This window comes from Nicotiana tomentosiformis, chromosome 7, assembly GCF_000390325.3.
Source record: "Nicotiana tomentosiformis chromosome 7, ASM39032v3, whole genome shotgun sequence".
Lineage (NCBI taxonomy): Eukaryota > Viridiplantae > Streptophyta > Magnoliopsida > Solanales > Solanaceae > Nicotiana > Nicotiana tomentosiformis.
Window position 1 is genome coordinate 66,114,985 of NC_090818.1, and position 11,827 is coordinate 66,126,811.

At 37.1% G+C, this 11,827-nt stretch overlaps 2 protein-coding genes across 6 annotated transcripts; one reads left to right on the forward strand and one right to left on the reverse strand.

Moving 5' to 3' along the window:
• The first annotated feature begins 2,043 nt into the window (after positions 1-2,043).
• LOC138895719 (secreted RxLR effector protein 78-like) lies at positions 2,044-2,454 on the forward strand. The gene has a single exon (XM_070180440.1). The coding sequence runs from the start codon at positions 2,044-2,046 to the stop codon at positions 2,452-2,454; it is 411 nt and encodes a 136-aa protein (XP_070036541.1).
• Positions 2,455-6,020: 3,566 nt separating this feature from the next.
• LOC104088051 (BTB/POZ domain-containing protein At3g05675) lies at positions 6,021-11,268 on the reverse strand. 5 transcript variants are annotated; one of them, XM_009594218.4, is made up of 6 exons: positions 11,112-11,268; positions 10,695-10,813; positions 10,163-10,245; positions 9,452-9,546; positions 8,265-8,320; positions 6,021-7,503 (listed from the first exon to the last, which is right to left on the reverse strand). In XM_009594218.4, the coding sequence occupies exons 5-6, from the start codon at positions 8,274-8,276 to the stop codon at positions 6,202-6,204; spliced, it is 1,314 nt and encodes a 437-aa protein (XP_009592513.1). In that variant the 5' UTR covers positions 8,277-8,320; positions 9,452-9,546; positions 10,163-10,245; positions 10,695-10,813; positions 11,112-11,268; the 3' UTR covers positions 6,021-6,201. The 5 variants fall into 5 exon arrangements, with proteins under 5 accessions (XP_009592513.1, XP_070037738.1, XP_009591273.1 ...); XM_070181637.1 differs by lacking the exon at positions 10,695-10,813; XM_009592978.4 differs by lacking the exon at positions 9,452-9,546 and having other exon boundaries at positions 11,112-11,267.
• Positions 11,269-11,827: the final 559 nt, after the last annotated feature.

Consider the following 11,827-nt stretch of genomic DNA (forward strand, 5'->3'; position numbering starts at 1 on the left):
TGCAGAATGTGGCTAAGGAATCTACTAGCAGAGCAGTAGTTCCTAAACCTTTTAAAATTCAGGTAGCCAAAAAATCTGCATCAGTAGATGGTGAAGAGAATGGATAAGGAAAAGGAAGAGACATGGATGAGGAATCCACATCTCAGAATTTCATGAATGTTGCTCGACAGGGTGACTTATCTCTTAGGCATATGGATAGAGCAAAATCTGCAGGCAGAGGTAGGAAGAAGCAACAAAAAGAAACTTCTAACTTTCTTGTCCCTGATACAGGAGTTCAAATAAGAAGGACACTCTCCATATCTACCAATTAATGATGAATGCATTAATATGGAATATTAGATCAGTGAATACAAAGCAAGCCTTTGAAAGGCTAATTACAATACATAGACAATAACACTTTAGATTTATGGGTTTAATGGAGCCAATGCAGCAATCTAGAAAATTGGAGAGATACAGAAGAAGGATAGAATTTGCTCAGGTTTTTGTAAATATTTCTAACAAGATTTGGGTATTTGTGGATGAATATTATGAAGTCACAGTAATATTTGATATGGAGCAGCAGATGACCTTAAGACTGGTGGATTCTAATTCTCAACATGAGGTAATTCTTACCTTAGTTTATGCCAAGTGCGATGATATTCATAGGATTGAACTGTGGGACACATTATATGATTTGGCTTCTGATATGTCAACCCCATGGATAGTTGGGGGTGATTTCAATGTGATTTGGGATGAGGAGGAGAAGTTTGGAGGCCTACCAGTACATCTCAATGAGATTGATGATTTTAGGCATTGTGTAACTACATGTAACTTGCATGATCTTGGTTTTAAAGGTATTACCTTCACTTGGTGGAATAGAAGGGCTGAAGAAGATTGCATTTTTAAGAGGTTGGATAGAGTATTAGCAAACATGGAGTTTTAACAAATGTTCCCAGGTGTGAAAATTACTCATTTATCCAAAATAGCATCGGATCACAGTCCCTTACTAATCACGTGTGATCCAGATTTTATACCTGTGAAGAAGCAATTTCGATTCCTTAATTTTTGGACAGAACATGACACCTTTCAAGATGTTGTGAAGGAAAACTGGACGATAGACTTTAGTAGTAATCCATTCATAATTTTCAATCACAAATTGAAGAAGTTGAAGCGAGCATTATAAGCATGGAGCAAGGCTATGTATGTGGATATTTTCCAAAAGATTACTAGCTTGGAAGAGGTGGTACTTGTTCATGAAGAACAGTTTGAAATCAATCCAACAAAGCTTAATAGAGAAAGGCTTAACAAAGTTCAGGCTGAACTTATCAGATTTTTGTCTCTCGAGGAAGAATTTTGGAAGTAAGAGTCTGGCATGTCATGGTTTAAGGATGGAGATCGCAACACTAAACTCTTTCATGCATAAGTGAATGGTAGGAGAAGAAGATTGCAATTAAAGAGAATTCAGAATAGTGAAGGTAACTGGATCGAGGGTAATGAACAAATAGCAGCTGAAGCAGTCAATGTTTTCCAGAATCAATTCAATGAGGATACCTACTGCTTTTGGGATCATTGATCATGTTCCTAACATGGTTACCTTTGATCAGAATCAAGAACTGGTGAAACAACCTACGAAGGAAAGATGAAGTCAAGAGGGTTGTCTTTGGCTTAAATAGGGATAGTGCTGGAGGATCAGATGGATTCACTGGAAATTCTTCCATAGTTGTTGGGACATAATAGGGGATGATGTATTTAACATGGTGAGGCAGTACTTTAATGGTCATGGACTACCAAGATTTATTATTCGCACAAATCTGGTGCTATTGCCTAAGAAGAAGGAAGTTGCTACTTTTTCAAATATGCGACCTATTAGATTGAGCAACTTCGTTAACAAAATTTTTTCAAGAGTTATTCATGAAAGTCTTGCTCCTCTATTGCCTAATCTCATCTCAGATGAACAAGTATGTTTTGTTAAAGGAAGGAGCATCTTAGAAAATGTGTTGTTAACTCAAGAAATCATTACTGACATTAGGTTGGGCATGACCTAATATAGTGATGAAATTAGACATGACCAAAGCTTACGATAGGCTTTCCTGGATATTCATGACTAAAGTGTTGAGGAAAATGGGCTTTTGTAAAAGGTTCATTGGTATAGTGTTTGGCATTGTGTCTAACAACTGGTATTTAGTTTTAATTAATGGCCAGCCGTATGAATTTTTCAAGTCCACCAGAGGAGTTAAGCAAGGGGACCCCTTGTCACCTACATTATTCATTTTAGCTGCCGAAGCTATGTCTAGAGGTTTGAATTCTCTTCATCTAAACTTATACTTTTATGAATTTGGTTTGCCAAAGTGGAGTCCTAAGAATAATCATCTAGGGTATGTTGACGATACTATCATCTTCTCATCATCTGATGCTACTTCATTACAACTAATTATGGAGGTGTTGAGTGCCTATGAGGTAGCTTCTGTACAATGAATTAATAAGGCAAAATCAGCAATCTATATGGATCATTCAACAAGTTTGGAGGTTTTTGAACAAGGTGCAAAGAGTGACTGGAATCGGCAAGTAGGAATTTTCTTTCACTTACCTAGGCTGTCTAATTTTTTATGCTAGAAGGAAAATGGACTACTATCAGGGGCTTGTTAACAAAGTGCTTGACAAGCTTCAATCATGGAAAGGTAAACTTCTATCGATTGGTAGTCGGGCTGTATTGATCTCACATGTTCTTTAAAGCATGCCAATACATTTATTGTCAGTTGTGAACCCTTCATCCTTTGTTATTAATAAACTTCATAAATTATTTGCTCGTTTCTTCTGGAGTAATTCAGTAGGAGGAAGAGCTAAATATTGGGCATCATGGGATACATTATGCTTGCCACAAGAAGAAGGAGGGGTTGGATTTAGATCGTTACATTATGTGTCTAAAGCCTTATTTTGTAAACTATGGTAGAACTTTAGAATAAAGCCTACTTTGTGGAGCTCATTAATGTGTCAAAAATATTGCAAAAAGTTGAATGCATTGGTGGTTCCTTGTAGAAATGGATCTCATGTGTGGAGAAAGATTCTTGAATGTAGGGATGAGATTGAACACAAAATAATATGGCAGCCAAGGATGGGTTCTTCACTGTTTTGGTTTGATAACTTGACAGGCTTGGGATCTTTGTACTTTGTTACTCCTCCAGATTTCTACTGTGATGAATTTGTCCACATCGTATATGATGTGATAGTAGATGGCTCGTGGGATGAAAGTAGGTTACTGGATATTCTTCCTCAAGAGTTAGCACTTCATGTAATTGAGAACATCAAACCTCCTGTACTACATAATGAATTGGATAGACCATACTGGACGTTGGATACTAGGGGCAACTTCACTGTTAAAACTGCCAGGGACTATATTAGAAGGAGAAGAGATTCTAGTGTTGCTTACAAAAATATATGGGTGAGAGGTTTGCCTTTTAAGATTGCTTTCTTCATGTGGAAGGTTTGGAAAGGCAAGTTACCTTTTGATGACTATTTTAGAAGACTAAGATCAGAATAAGGTAAAACTTGAAAATAATTTCATGCCATCCAAATGTTGGTGTTGTATTAATCCATCAGAGGAAACAATGTCACATGTACTATTTAGATCATATGCAGCTAAGACAGTGTGGCAGTACTTTCTCTCAAATGCAGGCATTAATATAGAAGGATTTTCGATGCAGCAGACAGTTCTAAAATATTGGGCAGCTCAGGTGGTACCTAGATTAAAGCCTATATTCCAGGCTTTGCCTTCGATTATAGTGTAGGAACTTTGAATAAGGAATAGCTATAAGCATGGAGAGGCAGTGAAAGTAAGTAGGGTGATCTACCAAATCTCATCTACACTACAAGATCTGGTAAGCCTAAGAAAACCAAGTTTACAAAATATTCCTCATAAATGGCCAGATTTATTACATGTAATGGAGCATTACATGCCAAAGTTGAAGGTGACGAAAGTCTGATGGGAATTACCTGAACAAGGTTTGGTGAAGGTGAATACTGATAGGGCATCAAGGGGAAATCCGGGAAGGAGTTCTTGAGGTTTTGTGTTGAGAGATGAATATGGTGATATTCTGCATGCACAAGGAAAGGAGATCCATGAAGGGACGAACATTGAAGCTGAAGCTATGGCCATGCTAGAAGCACTGAAGTACTGTGTACAACATGGTTACACACACATTATGCTCCAAACTGATTCCATGATGTTGAAGAATGTGGTGGAGGGGATTTGGGTTGTACCATGGATAATTGCAACACAAGTAGAGGAGATCAAAGGCACTATGGGGAGATGCAGCATAAGGATATCACATATTATGAGAGAGGGTAATAAACTGGCTGATTACGTAGCCAACTATGCTTTGGATAGAGGTAATTTTGAGGCTGACTGTTTCACACAATTGTAGGTACAAGGTCAAAGATTGGTGAATGATGATAAATTACAATATCCCTATTTGAGAGTGAAGGTTGCGAAGAACTAGGAGGAATGGAGGATAGGAGTGTAAGAAGAAGGGGAAGCAGCCATGATCATCATCCTCAAATCTGTACAGAGGAGAGGGTGATGATTCTGTTTTTCACTAACTCTGTTTGTTTTTTTGCAGGAAATGTTATTGTATCCATGCCTTACTACTTAATACAAATTCAATGGGTGGTATTAATATCTAGTGCTCATTCCCTTGAAGAAGTCTTAGTAGTAGGCATAAGCATGGAAGCAAGGAGGAACTCCAGTATACTAGGGTCGACTTACAGTCATCGAAAGATGGCTTTTGACATCCAGCACCCTAGTGCTTCAATCCTTCATCTGAACACCAGTAATTTCACCATGAAGTTACAAGTAAAGGATTCACAATACTGGAGTTATAACACAAGAATGCGCGGGAGTTTAATCGCGACAATCATGTCATTTATGGTGACTTGGGCTTTTGGCATTAAAAAATGGGATCAATGGTTGCATTGTGGAGTAAAACCCCAATGTATTTCAGTCACTCTATATCCCAGGAATGGTGCCAAACAAATGTTTCGATAGATCACTGCTGGAGTCCTCACAATTTTCTCACCAATCAGTGCATGCCCATTCTCGTGCACAATTGCTGGACACTTGAAGCAATGAGGAATGCGTGTGATTTTACTAATCCTTATAATAATGCAGGTAATCTACTGGATTCTAGACATCAAGAGGCAGGATTTATAGGGTGTGTTTGGGCTGTAAAATGCAACATTATGCAAGGAGGAGAAGAAACGCATCAAGGATACGGCAAGACAGTGAAGGATATGCTACTGGACACTACACAATTTGGGGATGATCACATGAGCTCCATAGACAAGGAAGATACAACTAGAGCCTTGGAAGGAAAACTAATGGCTACACAACTGGATTCAATCTCGTATCCAGCTCTGAATAAGGAGTATGAACGAAATTCAAACATGCGATTCAATTGGGATGGTATAGCATGGCTAGTTTATTTCCTTTTTAGATTATATTATAATTTGTACTATCACTGTTGAGTACTATACTCAACTTTGATAATAGGAGCTATGTGACCGTCAAAGTTTATTTCTTTCGTCTTGTAAGACCTCCTGCCATTTTGTTCTCTTTATTTTTAGATATATATATATATATATATATATATATATAAAAAAAAAAAACTAGCCCTAGGCTCCTTGCCTAGTGGACTTGCTTAAAAAAAAAAAAGTTTTGTACTTAGGTAAAATTTATAAAATAAATGCCAAGTGTAGAAGCACATAACAACATAGCAACTGAAAATCAATCGTTTTATTGTCAGTGTATCACTTGGCGTCCTTTTCTGGTTCTAATTTAATCCTCTAAAATTCAATCTTACAGTACAACTAGAATGAAAAAAGCCGAAGACAAGTAAAAGTGGTCAATGTTCATTGGAAAACGACTGGCTCGAAAGACTTGCAACAATTTCGAGCACTCACATAAGGGTAGAGAATAACCATCTGTCAAGAGTAAGCTTTCAGTCTAAGAACTTAAGTTGTCGTCAATCATTAGTTATGCAACCATCTTGCTGAGAAAGATTGACATACTTCATAGAAAATTATTAAGCAAAAAACATTGCGAGGGAGACAAAAATGAGAAGGTGATTTTACAGAACCTAGACCATTTTAAGACGTCTTACCAGTTCAGCATATAATCAGTTATACAACCTAAATCCTAGAATTGGCTAAAAAAGAAAAACAGACAAGTCATACTGTCTTAGCTGTATTGTGCTCTTCCCCAAGTGCTGCCAGCCTTCGCTTGGAAACCTTGGACCTGTAACACCACACTTCAAATGCCTCGGTGAGGTCTGGATATCGAATCTGCTGATTTTTCAACCACTCAGTTAAAATCTCTGCCTGATCAACTGATGGCAATGCAAGTATAATGGAAACAAATGCCGACTCCAAGGATTGCCATAACTCACTATCAACTTTTATTGTGAGATCATCCTCAGTTTCCGAATCAACTAAAGGCTTCATGGATCGGACAAAAGGAAGCCAGAGCTTCACCATGTGAAGTCGTTTTACAGTAGGTAACGCAACTATGCCATATCCTACTGCCTCTAATACTTTTGCCGTCACCTCAAGAACCTTCAGCTTTGTTTTTAGAATTTGATTTTCTGATTCTTTTTGTTGAAAAATTATAACTAGTTTCATTGACAACTCTGTCCAGCTGCAAACAAAATCTCTCATAATTTCCAGCTTTCCTAATATCTGACATGCCCATGACAAATCTGTTAAACAGGAATGCAATGATTGCAATTTCCCAGCATCTGAAATTGATTCTTGGAGATCACACAGTAGAGATTCTACGAGGTTGTTAAATCTATCAAACAGCCTGTTGGCACATCGTATGACTTCTAGCTTTATTTCTTCATCGGCAGTCAGTAAAGGAGCATCATCATCCTCAGTAAGCAGGTATTCAAGCTGTTCTTGAGCAGTGGTTTTCAGATCATTCAAAGGAGAAGGAGGTGATGATGTAGCAAATTGAAGGGCCGCAAGAAAAATCTTCATTACTGCAGTAGGATTGACTGGTTGGAGACGAGCAAGTACTGGTTCCACTTTAGATCCCATGCCTGGTATAGTATTTAATAGCTCCTCCTCTTCAGCTTCCTCCCATGGGACTGCTTCCAAATAATCCACACACACTGCAATAATTCTTGGGCATCCAAACTTGACAGCAACCCGCAAAATGCCAAGGGCATTCCTGACACCGTGGCAAATTTCAGTCATTAAACTATCTGCAATGACATAGAAGAGTCGAAGGACATTGACATGGTAGTCCAAATCAGGTTCTTCACAGTAAACCTCAACACAACTGCGCGAGTCAAGAATCTGACATGTTGGCCAACTATCTGATAACCGATCAGCAAAATATTTGCTCTCTTCGACAAGAATATGTGAATGGCAGTAAAGCCAATCATCACGGCCATCCTGCGTTCTAAGCCTTACGACAACATCACTGGTTGGTCTATCTCCAATCTTGCTTGGTGTCTTTGATTCATTAGGCTGCAATGGGGAATGTTATAGGTCAGAAAATGTGATAAATTATTGGCAACATTAAACAGCTAAATCAATAAAAGAAAAGCATGATGTCAACTTCTATGATGCCTGGAAATGATTAATGTTCATACTTTAATCCTTATTAGCATAGGAGAGTGAATGCAACCGTAGGAGCAGCCAAAGAAGTAGATGCAAGAATCGACGTTTTGAAACAAATTCATGGCCATGTCCCTTGAGGCAACGGAAGACCTAACTGCCCTGAGGCCTCCAGGTGGAGGCTAAACCTTGAGCTTTCCTCCCCGTCATAGAAAAGAGGAATTTAGACAGGTATATTATTCAATAGTTAAAATGAGTCTATGCCATGTGTACACATTAAGAGGAAATGGAATCTGTCTAAAATTTTACATAACAAAATATGAGGGGAATAAAGTAAATATTTTCCAACTTCTCAGGATTCTCATTTTTTGACTCTTTTAATCTTTTTGAATTATTAAAGCACTTCCAAGTTAAAAGATAAGAAAATGTTCGCACTCAAAACGCAGACCCTATTGGCAGTGCCTTGCCTGGCCAAAGGTGGGTTGCCTCAGCTTAAGCTTTTGCCTTTCAAATCACCAGAAATATCGTGAAATGTTTCCAGGAAAAAAAAAAAGGAAGTAAATTGTTGCATTAACTCTTTCCTCTTTATTTCCAGTTTACATGGCTCCGGTGATATGACACAAGCTCCAAAATATATTCTTTTAGTTTTTATACTATGCAAAGACACTTACGGCTATCTCCATTAATGAACAGGACTAATCGGTGTAGCTTCTATGCATTGTCAGACCTGCAAATAGACAAGGACATATGAAATCAGATAAAAAGAAAAGATAGCTGAACAGCTTAAATCAGATTCTGTATTCAGTCAGAGCCTACGCATCCCAACAACTAAAAAGAGTCCAACAGAAATTTCTTTTGATAATTAAATCCTATGGAACTTGTTTTTTCTTTTTCAATAGATAAAAGTCCCAAGAGAAATTAAACAACAAAACTGAAAAAACCAAACCACTTTGTCTGTGAGATGCTCTGTTTGATTAACCGAGAAACACACAATAAAAGGTTTAAGAGCAGTCCTTAAACCTTAAATCAACAATATATATATATATATATATATATATATATATATATATATATATATAATCTTCCGGCAAAATGCCTACGGTTAAAAACCACCGACATGTCAAGATCCAAATATGAATTGGTTCCAGGTCCTGGTCAGAGACCACTGTTGTTCGCGCCGGCGGTCCGACAAAGAGGCGAAGTAGTGGTATCTTTCTTTCCATTACGAACTGCTACCACTTCCTCATGAATTTATCTTGAATCGAGATCTTTTGGCTCAACTTTATCCCAGTTTGCCGAGGAAGCAACCCCATTTTTCACCTTGAATTGGTCAAAATATGCGGAATTCCTTACTTTTCGTATATATATATATATATATATATATATATATATATATACACGAATTAAAAAAATTTCAAATTAAAATTAGATTTGGTTCAATTTGAGTTTTTCGATTCCATCCAACTAATGCACACACCTACTATACACCAAATATATTGGGGGCATTTTGCATATGCATATATATATATATATATATATATATATATATATATATATATATATATATAAAAATTTCGTATGCAAGCAGCATCGGGCATCAATATATCAAACACATATAAAACACTCAATCGACTGGATTAAGTAGTAAAATAGGTCATAAAAAGGTGGTAGATCAAGTAAGTTTCCAAATGGCGGAAATGGCAATAAGCTTATTTGTATCTACCATCTTTCTCTAAATTGATCAACTTCTCATTTTCAGAAAGGATAGAGCAAGGGCAACCCAATGCAATAAGCTCCCGCTATGTGCGGAGTCCGAGGAAGGGCCAAACCACATTGAGTCTTATTTATGCAGTCTTACCTTGCATTTCTACAAGAGGTTGTTTCCACGGCTTGAACCTGTTACCTCCTAAGTCACACGGTGAGAACTTTTACCACCGCGCCAAGGCTCCCTTCCTAAAAGAAAGAACGTTTCGGAAGCTTATAACACGAAAAACACTAGTGAGATCAACTTTACTCTTCTAACCACAAACTTATTTCGTTTTTCTATTATGAAAATATCATGAAGAGACTGTTGAATCCCACATGCTCTACACTTCTTAACCTCATCTCTTAATACTGGAACAAAGTTAAATTAATGAAAGCATGCTCATTACTGTCATCTTACTTAGTTTAAGGGTGTTGGATCCTCCTCTTACCTTCTACTTTGACCTCTCTTTTCTCAGAAAGTTAAACTGCAATACTAATTTCTGGCATTCTCCGAGGAGTGAGGGCTTGGGAAGAGCAAGAACGTTCAGTAGTTAAAGAGTAAAGACGTCTCATGTCAACAGTTGGCACATGGCGCTAGGTGATCTTTTAGAAGCATACCAGTGCTTTACTCATTAAGCTTACAAAAGTAATTGCACAGTCAATCAAAGTTCTATGGTGTCGCTGCAGCTAATAGGTGTATTTGACAAACAAGTTAGGACACATAAGCGCATAGATGATCAAAATTGACTAAGAAGTTAAGTTAACCATGGGATTGGCAAGTGAAGAATGCAATAAAGCTCCATTCAGGCAATCATACACCAACCTTTGAAGGGCCGCCTCTCCCACAAGTTCCAAGATTTGCTTGGTCATACTATGGATCTTCTGCGTGCATGCCCCACTGCTAAACTACATGAAAGAACTGAATATGGCTTAGTGGAAAAGAAATAAATCCAGAAAAAGAAATTAAAACTCAAAACTAAACTCCGTGCGCATAGCCACCATTATTAATGTAGTTTCTGGCTGGTGCATCACTATAATAATCACTAGTAGGAAATTTGATAGTCATAAATGTTATACTAATCTATGTAAAATGAAGCATTAGCAAATTAATCAACATGGACCTACATTTTTCATTTTAGCACAATACTACTTCCAAAGCAGAAATTTTCAGAGCACTCATGTAAGAAACATTTTCCAATAAAAATAAGTTATAATATTTGATATGCGCTACCTCTAGGACGTTTCTCTATACAGAAGTTGCTATAACGAGATAAAGTAAAAAGCAACTCCATTATCAGAATCTATTCAGCAATTCAGCTACTTAACAAACACTTCCCAGGTAAGGTTCTTTTTACCCTTTATCCAAATGACCCACATTCTCCTTCCCCTCAAGAACCCCATTTTCAAGATTATCAAGCTCCCTTGTTTACTTCCCTTCACTCAGGCACACATACCAAAGTCTTCCAGTAGATATCTGCAAATAATAGATAAAATCAAACACCCACCAACAATCAGATAAATCCAGCATATGTCTATTGAATGTAACAGTTTATTATCAAAAAGTACTAAACTTAAAGGGGGAAAAACCTCAAGACTACTTCATCTTTCAGTCAATAAATCTTGACCAGATAAAACCCATATCTAGAATGTCATGATAAGATTGTCAAAGGATATATACCCATATTCCATTTCCATAGTTATTCTTTGTTTTCATTAATGGAAATTATCTGAACTAAGTGCAGAAATTGTGGATTCTTGTGCGGAGAACCTACCTCTCCTATTCATTATGAGCTGCCCTTCGTTTGTAAAGTAGATTGAGAGTTCTTGCTCTTCAAATTGTCGAAGCAAATAGTACCAACTTGGGGAATTTGGGCATTTGATTCTTGGAACTCTTTTACATTTTTAAACTTAAAGAAAAGATAATTGGAAATCGAGTAGTTGAGTTCACCTTTTTGGAAAGAAAATTTGAGGCATGTAATTCCTGAAAATGTTTAAAAGGGGAATGTAAGTAGCTAAACTATGAATATGATAGATGATTGATAATTATTTTTTTGGGCACATCGCGAAAAATATTTATAATATTTATACATTTTACAAATTGATATCCTCTAAAACACACTAGTTAAATAGAACTATAACATGGATCATATAAACTAAGGGTGGGCATAATACCGATCGAACCGTGAATTTCAATTTTTCGATTTCGTTTTAATCGGTTTTTCGGTCGGTGCACGGTTTTTAAATTATTAATTTTCGATTTTTTGGTGCGGTTTTGGTTTTGGTGTTTCGGTTTTCTGTTTAACCGAAATCCCGAAATTTTGGGTATTAGTTATTACCTATTTTAGGCTCGAACCCAATACCTATTTGAACTTTGAAGCCCAATTTAGTTTTTCCAAACCCAAACTTACTGATAGTTTGTCTAATACCCAAACCCATCGGTTACACTAAATCACTAATACACTTAGTCACGTCCCATTTCCCAAACCTA

Excerpts from the sequence above, each read along its gene's own strand:
- LOC138895719 (XM_070180440.1), top strand. The coding sequence starts at position 2,044 with ATGACCAAAGCTTACGATAGGCTTTCCTGGATATTCATGACTAAAGTG.